We start from the raw sequence: 17625 nt of genomic DNA, 5'->3' as shown, positions 1-17625 counted from the left end.
TTCCATAATTACAACTCTTACAATTGCAAACTTCTATTGCACCATTTTTGCCTACAAATTTAATCTTTAAACTTGTTCCTATTATTCAATGGTCTTTAATTACTCCCAAATTGGTTCTTTAATTACTTTCCAAGTGGTAGCAAATTCCTTACTATTCAATTCAATCCAGATAGAGTCTCTTGGAGCACACCATCAACAAAAACATTTCTTTCTCTCGGAAGTTAAATGGATCATGGAAGAGTTTTAAAATAGAGGTGACAATCTCATTGGAAAAATTCCATTGTACTGTCTCCCAATTTGTGATGTTCTGCTCATTGAAGTTAATGGATGGAAAATGGCAGGCTGGGATTTTAGGATATGCTCCCATAAACCAATGCCTTGAAAATGCCAACTCCCGAATTGTAAATTAGCATGGAAGGACAAAAGTAGTATCGTATTGTGCCTTGCCTGACAACTGCCAGAAAGAAATTCCAGTTATATTACACCTTTCACAGCTTCATGTTATTCCAATGTTTTAGTTAATAATGTAGGGCAGGATTCACTGATCCTGAAATTAGGTTTTCTGTCCCGCTCACAGCAAGTCTCGTTGTAGGAGAAGCTGGAAAGCCCAGGTCATAGTGCTTAAAATGTAGACATTATTCACACGGAGCAAGGTCTCACATCCAGAAATTTGGTAAGTGATAATATGCATTGTTTTAATCATGCTGGTTGGGAGAAGTTGCCTGGAGATGAAGAAGATTTACCTACTCATCTGTGAGTAGTGCCATAGGGTCTTTTATGTTCACTCGAGGAGAAAGCAGGTCTTTACTTTAATGTCTCATTTAAGAGAAGGCATCTCTGACAGTGCAGTACTCCCTCAGTGTTGCACTGAATTGTTAATCTAGATTACCTACTTGTGTCTCTGCAGTGAGGCTTGGACATTTGAATTTTGCATTTTTGTCTTGAATGTTAATTGATGCAGACTATCGAATATCGAGTACACATTTTGTGTCTGATAAATTGTCTACACCTGTCATTTTTGATTTGTATCATGCTAAAATTGAAAAAAATACTTAATACATTTCATGGTGCAATTATTTGATAATTTTGCAAAAATTTTGCCTTGTTTTGAACAGGAACAATTTTATTCTCTTTGCTCACAAAAGGAGGAATATGTGGCCCTGAGTACCAGCTCCCTCTTCTCTCCATCAATAAAATCATTATATATGCCAACAGGAATAAGTTACATAATACTGGTTAGTTACAATCCCATTTTCTAAATCAGGTTGATCCCTCCACATTAAACTCTTTTCTAATAACTTAGCAGTCTCACATATACTGCAAATTTCAGCTTCACAAATGTATGAACTCTGTTAAATGTAAGAAAATAACAAAAAAGAAATCTAATCACTTAAGCCCTGACCAAATAATTACAATTGGAATTGTTGGATGATAAAAGGTCAAGGTCCATTTAGCTCGATTTCAATCACACTGATAGTCCCCTGATAGAAATGATCGCAAGGATTAGTCAGCAACTCCATTATCATTCTATCAGTTAGTCTACAATAGACCAAGATAATGATGTAAAAAAAAAGGAGCAGATGAGCTTTGAAACTAAATAGTCAAAAATATATCCAAGCCTACTTTAGAGATTCACGGACCCAGTGTTTACTTCCAATGTCTGAAGACTTTTTCCAACCACCTCTCAATATAATGGCTTCTTAATGTAGTACAGAACTGCTCTCATTTGGCTAACTTTAGTTGGATCTAATACTAGTCAGAAACAGGTCAAACAAAGTGCATGGACTTTGTTTTGTAAATCCCACTTATTCTGAAAGGAAACTTATTTGTTGGTCAGAAATGTAGAAGATATACACTTACTTTATTTAAAATAATTCCATCGGATTTTTGGATCTTTTGCTGATCCTAAATTTCAATTCATTAGCTAAAGAATCTAAGCTACAAAACCTTTGGTTGGCCCTGGGGCAGCATCCTCTGGATGTGGAGATGCCGGCGTTGGACTGGGGTAAATACAGTAAGAAGTCTCACAACACCAGGTTAAAGTCCAACCAGTTTATTTGACAGTAAACCTGTGGGTTTACTGTCAAATAAACTGGTTGGACTTTAACCTGGTGTTGTGAGACTTCTTATTGCAGCATCCCCTGGGGCAGGTCCTGCTATAGCATGGCCAGAAAATATCTTGGTTTCTTTTGCACAATATATTATGTGCGGAGTCTTACTTGCACCGACCAGCAGATTATATGCAATGTGATTACACAGAAATGCCTGTAACAGACTGAACCATATAATGAAAATCAAGGATTTTTCATCAGTATTTCTGTAGTAGATTCTGTAGATTGGGCAAGTGAGTAAGTGAATCGGTGAGTGAATTATTGAACAGGTGAGTGAGTGTGGTGGCTGAGCAGATGAGTGAGTAAAGAGGTGAATCAGTTAGTACTGGGTGAGGTGGGAGGGTTGAATGGGGGCGGGGGGTTCAGTTGTGGCACCCAATTGAGTCACATTGACTAGTTATTGAGTTTGATCAAGTTTTAAACTGTGTAACATTTCTAGACTAACTGCCCAGGTAGGTCCCATGTTTCTGACTCAAGTCTTCAACCTAAAGCTCAGCAATGGAGGATACTGCAGAGGGCCCCAGGAAGCAGAAATTAGTCAATCATAAATTTAAACTCTCTGGGTAAGTTCTGTGCATGCTCAGACTTCTATGGGGTCCTGACACGCAAATCCCAGTTTACATCCCATCTCTGAGACCACAAGATTTGGGCTCGGTGTTCTGGGAAAATTGGCAGCAGTTCAGTTTGGTTGGGTTTTGCTTCATAAGAAATGCAAGAACCAAAAACATGATCAATTCCTTATCATTACTGGAATGACAATCAGGTGGCTTTATTAACGCTACCTTCACTTCAGAGGGTTGCTGAGATCAGAAATATCCTTGAAGAAAACACAACAATGCCAATCTACTGGCGATACAAACTCCCCTTCAGAGGGAATTTCACTGGGCAACCACAAACATGAACTATGGCCATTATCACAATTACATTGCACTACAACTCGATGTCTGACCAGAGGTAGCAAAAGAGGAAGTATGAGGAAAATTCAGAGAAGGTATTACGTGACTTTACACCAGCTTTTTGTGCAAATATCATCTATATAGAGTGGTTTTGAAATGTACTACTTCAGAGCAATTGTACTAATCTCATACATGTCCAGTTCTCCATTATTTTCAAACTTTCTGGATTCAGAACAACATAGGCCAGATGATGTTAAGATTTTTTTTCCATTTAGATGTTAATTCTCGAATAAAATAAGCATTAGAAGTTTATTTTGTTTCAACACTTACTTCCACAAATTAACATTCCGTAATCCATAGTTGACATGTGAGCAACAATGATCCAGACTCAGTTTGGGGATTCAGTAGCAGGAGCTTCCTATTTAGCAGTTTCCATCATAACACAAGGATAGTTACATAAAATCAAAAATACCGATGAAAAGTTACTCAGGTTTGTCAAGCCAACCAAAATGCACACAACCAGCAAGGCTGGAATTCTTGGGTAAGCATTTTTTTTACATGATTTAAAATAAATTTGAATTTTTTTTGTCATGTGGTTGTTGAGAACTAAGAGAAAGCATCCTCATTAGAATTCTTCAATGACTAATGTTTATGACCAAAGGCATCTTTAAGTATGTTTACTTAAACAGCTGAGAAAGGGTGACAAGAGTCCAAAACTTTGCTGGTGTATGGAGCTGAAAACACAGCAGATGCTGCATCATCAGAGTTTATTATTGTTCCTTCACTAAAAGCAACTAAACATTTATTGCCAGTCGCAATCTTCCCGGGCCATTTTTTTTAATGTAATTAGACTCGAGCCGGGGAATAGCGCAAGACTGATTACAAATGTAAATCATGATTTGCATCTACTTAGTGAGCCCGGGACACAATCGTCCAGGCTCGATAATGTTTCTGACCCCGCCAGTGGAGGTCCACACCAACGGTGATCATGTATGGTTCCCAGCAACAGGTACCAGGTGTGATGGCCTTGTTGGTGGGACCAGAGGGTATTGAGGGTGGTTGGGGACAGGTGAGTGGTTGTAAACCTTGGGCAGTGCCAGGCTGGCACACCCCACTGGGCATCTTGGTACTCAGACTGGCACAATGCTAGTGCCCAGCAGGCACACTGCAGTGCCGCCAAGAGGGGCGGGAATGGGGGGGGAAAACTCTGCATGATGGGTGGGGGCTAGTGGATGGGGCCAGCAGTCAGAGGCTGGATCCGAAGTCACGGAAGCTGTCCAGAGGGGGCGAGGGGTGGGGGCAGAAGACATCAAGGCTGGCAATTTGGAGGTCGGCAATATCCACTGGGGGAGGCATGTCAACCAATCTCCCAGTGTATTGGGAGATCGGCGCATGCACAACAGCCCCCTCAGCAGACCAATGCCAACACCTTGAGAAGAGTTTAAGCTCTGACCCCCTCCCCTATCGGCGTAAATCCCCTGATGTCCTTTGCACTGTGCCAGAAATTCATTAAACTAAGTTCGTCCAAAAAACAGGTGGAAAAAACTCCTGTTTTCCTGCACGTTGGGCACTTAAATTGTTTTTTTTCAAATGATACAGAAGCAGAGTTAGGCAATTGGGCCCATCAAGTCTGCTCCGCCATTCGATCATGGCTGATGTGCTCCTCATCCCCATTTTCCTGCCTTCTTCCCATAACTCTTCAACCCATTACCAATTAAAAATCTGTCCAACTCCTTCTTAAATTTACTCACTGTCCTGGCATCCACTGCACTTTGGGGTAGCAAATTCCACAGATTCACAACTCTTTGGGAGTAGTAATTTCTCTTTAAAACTGTTTTAAATTTGCCAACCCTTATCCTCAGGTTATGACCTCTCATCCTAGAATGGCCCACCAGCAGAAGCATGTCTACTTTATCATCTTGAATGCCTCAATTTGATCTCCCCTCATTCTTCTAAATTCCAGAGAGTATAGGCCTAAATAGATTCAGATATTAAGGAGATCCAGATGCCATATCATTACTGAGAGGATGACTAAACCTTGAGATAAGAGGATTCACAGTACAAAATCAAAATGCCTTCAGTTAACCATTCGCATACCTATCCAATGCATACTCAACTGAAGCCCCCTACCATCTTTCCATTTCTACATCTATTATCGTGACCCTCTATTCTTCCAAATATGCTTGTCTAGCTTCAAAAACATACAGTTTTGGTACTCAACTCCAAATGTAGCACAAAAATCTGCATTGTAGGTTTTGTACTCAACTTTGACATAGAGGACGGAATTCTCCCAAAGAAATCCTAAGTCCCCAATTTTTGTGTAAACAGGAGCAACACCTGCTGATTTTTTTTATTAAAAAAGGGATTTTCAGATTGTGATGCACTGTGTCGGAGATTCAGAGTGCTCCAGCAGGATTCCCTCTGAAAATCATGCGAGGTGGGCAGCATAGTGCTGAGCAGGCCACTGCACAAGCGCCAATCACTGCTGGGCAGCCCTGCAAATCCCCCCATCATTGGCATTGCAGACTCCTGCCACACCCCAACTGCTGGCCTCCTGAACCTCCCCAGGTAAGTCCCAAAGTCCACTCCCAAACCTCCCCTCCGCCCCCTCCAGACCAGCCCTGATCTCCCCATCTGGCCAGCTCCGATCTCTGCGATTCCCTCCATCAAGCCAATCCCGATCTCCCCCCTCCTCTGACATCCCCGATCTCTCCCCCAAAGCCCCCACAATCCCACCCACACGCTGATGGCCAGTCACGATCACTTCCTCCCTCCCTCTGCCTGTGATCCCAAATGCAGAGTGACAGTGAGAACTCCCACTCCCACTGATTGCCGTGCCAAATAGCGTCCCCTCCTTCAACAGACCCCAAATCCTTTTGGACTTGCCTCCTTGGCACTAGCTGATGTGCTGTGGGCAGTGCCAAGGTGGCAGGCTGCCATTGCCTAAGAATCCTTCCTTTCTCCTGACCTTGTGGGAGGGCGGGGACGCCGTTAAATAAATTCACATATTACATAGTAAAGGTAGAGGTATAATATGATTAAGAATAGTCAGCATGGCTTTGTCAAAGGCAGATCATGCGTTACAAGCCTGATTGAATTTTTTGAAGATGTGACTTAAACACATTGATGAAGGAAGAGCAGTAGATGTAGTATATATGGACTTCAGCAAGGCATTTGATAAGGTGCCCCATGCAAGGCTTATTGAAAAAGTGAGGGGGCATGGGATCCAAGGGGACATTGCTTTGTGGATCCAGAACGGGCTTGCCCACAGAAGGCAAAGAGCGGTTGCAAATGGGTCACATTCTGCATGGAGGTCGGTCACCAGTGGAGTGTCCCAGGGATCTGTTCTGGGACCCTTACTCTTTGTGATTTTTATAAATGACCTGGAAGAGGAAGTGGTGGGATGGGTTGGTAAGTTTGCTGATGACACAAAGGTTGGAGGTGTTGTGGATAGTGTGGAGGGATGTCAGAAGTTGCAGTGAAACACTGATAGGATGCAGAGAAGTGGCAAATGGAGTTCAACCCAGATAAGTGTGAAGTGGTACATTTTGGCAGGTCAAATAGGATGGCAGAATGTAATATTAATGGTAGGACTCTTGGCAGTGTAGAAAATCAGAAGGATCTTGGGGTCCGAGTTCATAAGACGTTCAAAGCAGCTACACAGGTTGAAGCTGTGGTTAAGGTGTATGGTGTACTGGCCTTCATCAATCGAGGAATTGAGTTTAGGAGTCGAGAGATAATGTTGCAGCTATATAGGAGCCTGATCAGACCCCACTTGGAGTACTCTGCTCAGTTCTGGTCGTCTCATTACAGGAAGGATGTGGAAGCCATAGAAAAGGGTGCAGAGGAGATTTACAAGGATGTTGTCTGGATTGGGGAGCATGCCTTATGAGGATTGGTTGAGGGAGCTCGGCCTTTTCTCCTTGGAGAGACGAAGGATGAGAGGTGACCTGATAGAGGTGTATAAGATGCTGAGACGTATTGATTGAGTGGATTGTCAGACTTTTTCCCAGGGCTGAAATGGTTGCCACAGGAGGACACAGGTTTAAGGTGCTGGGGAGTAGGTACAGAGGAGATGTCAGGGGTAAGTTTTTCACTCAGAGGGTGGTGGGTGCGTGGAATGGGCTGCTGGCAACAGTGGTGGAGGCAGATACAATAGGGTCTTCTAAGTGACTTTTAGATAAGTACATGGAACTCACTAAGATAGAGGGTTATAGGTAAGCCTAGTAATCTCTAAGGTAGGGACATGTTTGGCACAACTTTGTGGGCCAAAGGTCCTGTATTGTGCTGTAGTTTTTCTATGTTTCTAAAATTGTTCGGAGCTACACAGTTTATTTTGGAGATGGGCAAATATCTCCCTCTGGGGTTTTAAGTTCCAATATTAACAATTCCCCGTCATTCCTGTGTGTTCCCACAATTAAGGGCTCTCATTGCGTGCTGAAAATTAGTTGTCACAGTCCCAGTTGTATCAGCAGATGGAGCTATAGAAACCCCACACTGTTCACCAGGGTTACTTCAGCCTTTTGAAAAGTTGAGAAGAAAGATCTTCCACTGGGTGCAATTTTCCTTAAACTGCAGAGTGTTGGATCGGCTGATATGAGCTGTGTGAAACTCAACAGTTTTACAGATGCCTTTTCTTGCCTGACTTAAACAGCACTTTGTGCAATTTCAGAGTGCTGACAAAGATCTCACAGCCTCAAAAGTTAAATTTTAGGAACCCCTCACAGGTATCGGGACTCCCCCCCAGATGGAGATTAGGACCCCTGACGACAAGGGGAACAACCCCCAAGTGCCACATGGAGGAGGGGTACACCCCACATGCAAGCATCAGCATGACTCGAGCCTCCCTCAGCATTGAGGCATTCCACCACCCTCCCACTCCATCCCTCACTGGTATAGGGGTGGCATCTCTCCCCCCCCCATTCACAGCCACAGCACCTCCCCCCACCTCACTCCAATACAGACACAACATTCCCCTCCCCCACCCCCACTACAGACACACAACACCCCCAACAAGAACTGTTCCCTCCCACCAACCCACCAAGTACTGCACACCCCCACCCCACACATAAGGGGAGCTCCCCCTGTGGTTCCCCAGCAAGCCAACCCTTGATGCCAAGGTGGCACTGTCAGGATGGCAGGAGGCCATGCCCTATGTCCCTTACCACGCCAGGGCTATACAAACCTCTGCGCCCCCCGACATTTTTAAAACCAGTAGTGATTCGCGTTGGTGTGACTTCACAGTGACTGAATGGGAAGGTAAGATGTGGGCCTATGTTACAGTGTCAAGGCCGAAAAGTAGATGCCAATTTATTTAAATTTCTGCAAGTCAGGTTCATGCCTTTTTTGCAGTAAATCTGATCACGTCACTGGCGGGGATGGGGAAAATCTCACTGCCGCATATCCTGTTTTTAGACGTTTGAGAGATTTAGCAGCCATTACAGGATTTGCAACCTGGATCAATGGGGATGCGAAATCGCAGCCACTAGCTTTCAGTTCAACTTCACATAACTGGTTAGGTTTGGGAAGTTTTCTTCCTCCAAGTACATTGACTGCATGTCTTCTTACCTTGTCATCTTTCTCCCCATGCTACCAATTGGCTTTCTGCAACTTTCAACCTAAGGTACTCCACCTACCATTGCTCCAGGTGGTGCTATTCACTCTCCTACTTGTTTCTCTATTTTCCCCTTCAATCATGCAAATCACTTCCTTCTAGATCTCTAGCCTAGGCCGATCCATTTTTATACCTTGCTCTCTCTCCTAACCTGCTGGCAGGCCATTCAGTCTGCTGAGAGTCCTGGGCCAGAAATTTAGATCACTCAGTTGGGTCTGCGCCCATTCCAGAAATGTGTAAAATCATGCAAGATGTCGTCAGACACGCATCCTCACACAATATATTGGTTGGCAGATATAAGCGCGTATTGGAAACTCACTCACCAACAATGAAGCTACTTCTAATTAATTAAACAGCAATTGACTGGAATTTTACATTGCCCACCTGCCTTTAGGGTTTAGGGTTGGCCAGGAGACCTTCACGTTTTAGCTGCAATCTTGATCCAGAGTGGGATGAAAGTCAGGGTTCAAATAAAATTAACAAATGTGGCTAGAGTCTATGATCGTGCAGCCTAGAGACTCATGGCATAGCTTTCCCACTGATTTTTTTCTTCAAGTCAGCAGTTCCCTCAGACACCGATGGCTGTCCCCCAAGGGACCACATTGGGAGTGCCAGTCCACACCCTTCCTTTTCTCAGTTCCCCCGCCCTCCTCCTGACAGCGCTCAGCCTGTCACAGAGCCCCTTTCCATGCTGGACGGCTATTAATTGGCCAGCCAGTGTAACATCGTGTCAACACCACCAGCCTGGGTGGCAGAGGCTTTCACACCCACTCCTGCCCACGCTGATCTCAGGCACTCTGAATGTAAAGTCAGTTGTTGTTTTATTTCTGATTCAATCATTGCTTTTCCTCTGAGTTACACCATACCAGTTCTGTGATAGCCCCTTAACTTTGTTAGTTCCACGCAATTGCTTACTGTTTTCAGGGGTCTCACTCCCAGCCATTCCTGCTCCTAGGCTATGCTCCCTGAACTGCCACTCAGAGCTGTACTGAAATACTCCCAATCATCTTGGGCCCTGCTCCCTCTAATATTGCATTACCCCCAGTATGTCTGTCCTGCATTCAGACAGCTTTGGTGATGGACGTCACCCTTTCCTCTTCAAACCTGCTTACTGCTAAATGGAATCCAGAGAATTAATTTACTGCTGCATGGCAAAGTAAATTAAATTTGGCCAATTCATTTTGTAATTAAATTATCTTTCCTGGTTGAGAGAATGGAAACTGTGTTTAATTATGCAACCGAGCCAAATGAATCTGTCATGCAGACTATGTAATATCCTGCTGAGCCAATGAAACAAGCAGGGGAAAAAAAAATGTGACCAAATACCAGTTAATTAATTCTAGTGGGTTGGCAAATCACTGGGATCCAGAGAATGAATTAATTTGTCAATAAATGACTAGAAATTCATCAAATTCATCCAACAATGTGTGGCTCAGGTGAATGAAATGTGAATTTTTACTTACCCACATCGCTCACTTTGGTTATTGTTTATCCTGAATTCCTTGAAACAATAAGAGCCACTATACTCCTTTTCCCCACGATGACTAACTGCACATCTGTGTCATGTCACTACTTTTAGTGACGTGATACAGATATTTAGTCCCGTAAATATCCTTCCTCCTCCACCATCTACTCTTTATGCTCTCACAATTGCTTATTGCCTGACGATGCGTCTCGTTTCTGGGATCCTTACTTCCATATGTCTCTTAAATTAGCACTCTATCAAAACTACTTCCCAGACACCACATCCCTCACCAACATCCCACCATTTCCATGTATTTATAAAAAACAATATATCCTCCACCTTGCTCTCAATAATTTAGTAATAGTCCACTGGAAAATCCACCATGGTATTTAAAGAGCACATTGTTCAGATTGTGTTAACCCCACAGCTTTATATATTATATTTATATATGTACATACATTTAACGTTATGCAGATAACAGAAACATTTAATTGTTGCAATACTTGCCACTACTGCTCCTCAAGCGGACATTAATTCCTTCAATTCTGTGAAGTCATTCACCTGCTGTGTACCATGTCATTCGGTTATGAAAGAATTTCAGTCTTTAAAAGTAACTACAGCAAAGAACAGGAAGTAATAAAGTGCCTGTGGAAATTTTTTCCAGCAGCATATCATCTCCAATTATTATCTTTTTATTCATTCATGGGACATGGGCGTCGCTGGCTGGTCAGCATTTATTGCCCATCCCTAGTTGTCCTTGGAGAGCAGTTAAGAGTCAACAACATTGCTGTAGCTCTGGAGTCACATGCAGGCCAGACCAGGTAAGGACGACAGATTTCTTTCCCTAAAGAACATTAGTGAAGCAGATGAGTTTCTCTGACAATTGATGGTTTCATAGAATACAATAGAATTTCATAGAATTTAATAGAATCCCTGCAGTGCAGAAGGAGGCTTTTCGGCCCATCGAGTCTACACTGACCACAATTCCACCCACGCCCTATTCTTAGAACCCCACATTTTTACCGTGCTAATCCCCTGACACTTGGGTCAATTTAGCATGACCCATCAACCTATCACGCGCATCTTTGGGACTGTGGGAGGAAACAAGAGCACCCGGAGGAAACCCATGTAAACACAGGGAGAATGTGCAAATGCCACACAGACAATGACCTGAAGCTGGAACTGAACTTGGGTCCTGGCACTGTGAAGCAGCAGTGTTAACCACTGTGCCCCCAATATTCCAGATATTTTTTATTGAATTCAAATTCTACCATCTGCCATGGCAGGATTTGAACCTGGGTCTCCAGAACACTAGCTGAGTTTCTGAATTAACAATCCAGTGATAATATCACAAAGCGAGTTGTAATGTCGCCTCTCCCTACGTTATAACACATGGGTTGGAGATTTCTTCCTTTGGCTGCTGTTCTCCACTAAATTGGGGTGGCCCACCTGAGGAATATTGAGTGGAAAGGCTCTGCAGTATGAACTAAAGAGATGTTGGTCTATCTTTTCTGGATTTATTACTTCACAAACTAAAGAATGTGAGTATAAACCAGTGCTGAATTGGTTAACTTATCAGAAATTCTAATGAGGAACGATATGTCATGACCGCTTCTCTGAGGTAATTACTTACAGATTGTAAATCAGCTCAGTAAATGTAGCATAACAAAGTGCACTACTTCATCCTAGAATCAAGTGTCCTTTTAATAGAATATTTGGTTTCTTTCCATCACCAAGCACTAAAAATAGCTGAGCACTTCATCAAAAAAAAATGCAGTTACATAATGATCACTGCATGGGACTGACTGATTTGTTACTTCGCAAAAAAAAGTTTACAAAATAAATACAATCTTGATTGTAACGTCGTATTTACAACCTTTGTCTGGCAGTAGGTAATACTCATCTACTATCAGAGAATTCATATGGGTTTTTATCAATTCAGCTCATTTCCTTTGCATCTTTTTTTGACATTTAGAAATGTTACAAACGTGTACTGCAAGTCTGAATTTTCACATTGGGAGCACATCTGAAGGAATTATGCATTCGCATAAACAGAATTTTCAGTCAGGTGTGCATATTTATAAAATATGTCCATGTCTCAGTTGTTAGATCCAGAAGATTTAACAGTAATTTCTCCAAACATTGGATTTGACTTTATGAAATAGACATTTTTTTCTTTCCAAGCAGGTGATGTTAAAATTTGACAGTGGGATGCATCACTATGTTTCTAGCTTCAGATGGGTTCATTGCAAAGGTGGAAAGGCCTATATTTTTTAAAAGAATCTATAGAGGTGCCCTGCCGGTAGATATCAATTATGCTCTGGGTTTTTTTCTTGCATCTTCATCCCAGTCAAAATCCAGAATACAATCATCTTCCAACTCATCGGTAGAAAAGAGGTACTTGCTCATAACGCCTCTCATGGTACCAGCTGATGGAAAACTGAATGTTTTCCTTTTTCTAGATGCTACTGCAGAATCGGTATCTGAATTTTGTGCCACAACAGTTACCCTCTCAGTTGCGTTCCTTTCAGTTTTCTTCTCAGACGGTGAACTAAAAGAGAAACTAGCGAGTTTTGCTAAAGTACTGGGGGTCACTTTCACCTGGCTTGTCGCAGCTGAACCTTGGCTGGTTTGTTGGTCTGTTTTGGGCTCTGAAGAAAGTGAACATTTTGATTCAGGCAGTGTTAATTTTTGCACCTCGTGTGTGGTATTGAAAGTGTTACACAATTCGAATGAGCCGCCTTCTGTTCCTTTGCAGTCAACAGGTGGTCCTTTGCTTTTCATTTTGTGTGGGACTCTACTTTTAGACATACCAGCCTGGACTGTTTGGGAATTTTTTCCATTATTTCTGGCTCGCATTGGCTGTTCAGAAGCAAATATCAACTCGATATTTGACTCTCTGACTTCAGTAGTGCCAGGATTAGGCATCAAAGTGTCAGAAGCGGAATTATCTGCAACCGAATGTCTTAACTTCTGCTTTGGTTTGAATGTAAACGTTTTCAGTTTGGTCAGTAGATTGGTAGAATTCCCATTCGTTTCCAAATCCGGAGTAGTACTGCTGCTTTCCTGCGCTGCATCCTTTGTCCCAAATGGATGCATTGACTTATTTGCAGCAGCTTTTAGTCCATGTGAAGGACCTTGGTCAGAACTGCTACACAGGCCATCTGAACGAGTGTTAGCCAAGTTAGAAAGTGCACGAGTTTCACTTGATTCGGTTGAGTAACCGTTCCCAAATGTTTTGTCACGTTCGTACAACATTCTACTTTGCGAAACCCGAGACCTATGAAGCTTTTTTGATACCCGCACAGTTACAGCAGAACTGGATGTGTCTGAAGAAGTATCAATCTCAGCATTCGTCAGCCTTTTTAAGCAGTCAGTGCGAGTGGTCTTATTTATTCCTGAATCCTTGATTGGACTACAAGAACTTTCAGATTGTAAAATCCTGTTAGATGTGTTTCCGCTTGTTGCCATTCCCTCTGGGTTTTTTATTGGCGACGGATTGAAATTTAATTCAGGAAATTGGCTTTGATCAGAATTCTCTGATGGCACACCTTTTGTAGCGGATTTGCTCTGCACAACTTCATTACCTTTTGGCTGCATTTCATGATTCTTTCTTTGAAAATCAACAAACCAGGTCAGACCATCATCAGTTTGATCACCATCTTGAACAGCACTGGGCTTCACATCACTTCTTGAATAAAGAGCAGAATCGAAAAACTGATCGGATTTGCCACTTGGGTTTATACATTCAATAGGTGGATCATGCTCTTTTTCACCGAGAACCCTTAAAGAAAATATTCATGTGTCATAAAATACATTTACAGATGTAACAAAATCCGCTGCATTCACATAAGTTAATACCTAAACAAGAACAAGGACTTTCCTCTCTGATCCCCGATTAAGTGCAACTGTAATGACCTCAACGAGGCCCATGAGATTGGCCTCCCTGATTGGGAGTCTCATCTTTGCATATATTGAGGAGTATCAGGGCTACTGGCACTCCAGATTCGGACTTTGTACCTGAAGCACTCTTAGGAGTGGAATTGAGTTTGTAAATAAGGGGAATCTTGTGAAGGGACATGGACCTCTGAGGAATTACTTCAGTAACGTAAAACACTGACTTAAACTGATGATCCTCTCAGTTTATTTAAAAGTATTTGGGTTTTATAAAAGCTACAAAATAGTTTTAATATGTAAAGTCCACGTCCATAGCAACACCAAAGGGCTGATTGGAATTTTCAGCAACTGGAATAGTTGAGAAGTAGACCAGTTATTGGTCAATGTTAACGAAACTCAGGTGAGGTATGTAACAGGCAGTCAATCTACTGCCAGTTGTTTAACTCTGAAGATTAAAATCAGTTTTCAAATTCTGAAGTATATGGAGCATTTTTGATATCATTTTTCCCCTAAAAGGTGAAAGTTTTGCTTTCAGATTATAATTGCACGTTGACCAGTTTAAAACAGCACAGTATAGTCGCACTATTGGAATATGTGAACTTCCACATATAAATGCAGGCCTCATCAAAATGTCAGAATCAAGATATTCAGAGCATTCTCAAGTTAGCAGAAATTGGAGCATTGCATGGTCCTGTTTCCTGTTTTTGTCCTTAAACATTCTGAGAAATTTTTTGGGAAAATTCCACTAAGTGTCATAACAGCATGAAAATGGGATGCCTACACGCCTGCCTTTTGGACAAACTCAGCACTGCAATCTTCTGGTACTCTGTCAATTTCTTTGATAGCTGGGAACTTTGCACCGAGCAAAAATAATTCTTGCCAATGTGATGTCCCGGGGGGGGGGCAGGGGGGGCGGGCGGGCGGGTGCGGGAAGCATCCAAGGAAAAAGCCATGCCAAACCCGGTAAGTACACGTTAATGTAGTCAATTCTATCCAAATAGGCTTGCCTGCCTTTTATGGACATGAAACCATTCTCAGTGGTGAAACTGGGATGGGAAGATTGCCTCTCACGCTATCTTCCCAGTTCGTCACGCTAATGTGATAAGATCGTGCCCTCTATGTCTAACTTTATTAAAGGAGCAAAGTGTAAAACAAAAAGCAAATTCAAGATCTGGACACTTATTTTTCTGATTTCAATTTCAGTCTTGGATACATTTTTATGATGTTTATTAGCAACTAGGTCACTAATAAGACTATTAATCCCAAGAGATTAACAGTTAATTTATCTCTGGTCATGTCTATTGAGGGATATTGGATAGTTTTTTTTATTTGTAATAAATAACTAAATAACAAATATACTAAACAAATAAAAGTAAATCTCTGGGACATTTCTCAGCCTCCTATGGGCTGAGCCTGTCATTTCACCTGTCTAGTCTCTGTAGCTCTTGATGGAGAATATCATTTAAGCCCAATCTTTCTAGCAGCAGTTCACATTGCATTTTGTATTGCTCTTTTGGGTCTTCAGGAAAGGAAGAGTGCAATGCGTTGACACCACCAAGTAGAGCTCCTCCCTGGAAATGAGAAGCATCAGAGATTTGATAATATGAACATATATAAACTATACAAACACCCTTCAAATCTGTCCTGTCACAATATGGTACAAGCTACCTGCACCGTTTAAAATCAATCTCCTCCCAGTGGCCTGCAGTATATCAAAATAATTAGTTTAGTCTGAACCCAGCAATTCTTACATGCATCTTATTAAAAATGAAATAAATTATAAACTACACTTACTTTTTGTAATTTAAGTTAATTTATTAGTCACAAGTATACTTGCATCAACATTGCAATGAAATTACTGTGAAAATCCCTTAGTCACCACATTCCGGTGCCTGTTTGGGTACACTGAAGGAGAATTTAGCATGGCCAATGCACCTAACCAGCACATCTTTGGAGTGTGGGAAGAAACCGGAGAACCTGGAGGAAACCCACATAAACACAGAGAGAATGTGCAAACTCCGTACAGACAGTGACAGAAGCCAGAAATTGAACCCGGGTCCCCGGCACTGTGAGGCAGCAGTGCTAACCACTGTGTCATCCTCAAGATACAAAAGGAAATCATTTTCTACTGATTTTATCTTATTGGAATGAATCTGAGTGGCAGTTTCAATTGTGTATCAGGGTATTGTGTACTGACATAGAAACATAGAAAATAGAAGCAGAAGTAGGCCATTCAGCCCTTCGAGCTTGTTCCACGATTCATTTGCTTATGAATGATCATCAAATTCATTCTGATATCCTGATCTTACCTTCCTCACATATCCCTAGATCACTATACTCTTTAGTCCCAACAGCTATTCTAATTTTGTCTTGAAATCACACAATGTTTTAGCCTCAACTACTTTCTGACCTTCTGACACTGTGTTCTTTACACAGATGGCCATTTTTAGTCTAGTTTCACTGTAAAAATATTTTTTAATTCTTGGTAACAAGCATACCTGCATGGAAGACTCCATTACACAGATCACTGTGATGGCATCTTCAACAGTTACTGTGTCTCTGAACATCAGCCTTGAGTGAGCTGAAAAACAAAGTTTCTTTTTTAAAAGAGAAGAAATTCCTCCTCATCTCTGTTTTAAAGGACCGTCCCTTTAGCCTAAGGTTGTGCCCTCGGGTTCTAGTTTTTCCTACTAGTGGAAACATCCTCTCCACATACAGGATACTGCAAGGCTTGGATACAGTGTAAGTTTCAATAAGATCCTCCCTCATCTTTCTAAACTCCAACAAGTACGGACCCAGAGTCCTCAACCGTTCCTCATATGACAATGTCAACAAGGTCTTCATTACAGGGATCATTCTTGTGAACCTCCTCCGGACCCTTTCCAAGGCCAGCACATTCTTCCTTAGATATGAGACCCAAATCTGCTCAAAATACTCCAAATGGGGTCTGACAGAGGCTTATACAAACTCAGTAGTACATCTCTGTTCTTATATTCTATACCTCTCAACATGAGCGTTAACATTGCATTTGCCTTCCTAACTGCCGACTGAACCTGCATGTTAACCTGAAGAAAATCTTCAACAATGACTCCCAAATCCCATTGTGATTCTGATTTCCTAAGCATTTTCCCATTTAGAAAATAGTCTATGCCTCCATTCCTCCTTCCAAGGTGCATTACCTCACACTTTTCACATTGTATTCCATCTGCCAATTCTTTGCCCACTCTCCTAACCTGTCCAAGTCCTTCTGCAGCCCCCTTGCCTCAACAGTACCTCTACATATCTTTGTATCATCTGCAAACTTAGCAACAGTGCCTTCCAATCCTTCCTCCAAATGTGGAGCTCTTTGCCGCAGAAGACTGTGGAGGCTAGGTCATTGAGTGTCGTTAAGACAGAGATAGATAGGCTCTTGATTAATAAGGGGGTCAGGGGCTATGGAGAAAAGGCAGGAGAATGGGGTTAAGAAAAATATCAGCTGTGATTGAATGGCAGAGCAGACTTGATCTGGATAGGCTGAGCAAGTGGGCGAGGACCTGGCAGATGGAGTATAATGTTAGCAAATGTGGAGTTATCCACTTTGGTAGAAATAATAGTAGGAGGGATTATTATTTAAAAGGCGAAAAGCTGCAGCATGCTACGGTG

General features: G+C 42.1%; 2 protein-coding genes across 3 annotated transcripts in view; one reads left to right on the top strand and one right to left on the bottom strand.

The window, feature by feature from the left end:
* The window catches only part of LOC145345031 (G-protein coupled receptor family C group 6 member A-like), a 178147-nt gene that overhangs the window by 66670 nt on the left and 93852 nt on the right, over positions 1-17625 (top strand). The window lies entirely within an intron of this gene.
* mcm9 (minichromosome maintenance 9 homologous recombination repair factor) overlaps positions 11770-17625 on the bottom strand; it is a 41137-nt gene continuing 35281 nt past the window's right edge. For both annotated transcript variants that reach the window (XM_080192552.1, XM_080192553.1), the window contains 3 exons: positions 16482-16564; positions 15409-15554; positions 11770-13870 (listed from right to left, as the gene is read on the bottom strand). In XM_080192552.1, the coding sequence (XP_080048678.1) occupies positions 12400-13870; positions 15409-15554; positions 16482-16564 (1700 nt within the window). In that variant the 3' untranslated portion in view covers positions 11770-12399. The remainder of the gene's footprint in view (positions 13871-15408; positions 15555-16481; positions 16565-17625) is intronic.

Source organism: Carcharhinus amblyrhynchos, chromosome 7 (genome assembly GCF_965287045.1).
Source record: "Carcharhinus amblyrhynchos chromosome 7, sCarAmb.v2.hapA, whole genome shotgun sequence".
Lineage (NCBI taxonomy): Eukaryota > Metazoa > Chordata > Chondrichthyes > Carcharhiniformes > Carcharhinidae > Carcharhinus > Carcharhinus amblyrhynchos.
The sequence above is the reverse complement of the archived record's forward strand: the minus strand, read 5'-3'. Positions and strand labels throughout refer to the sequence as shown.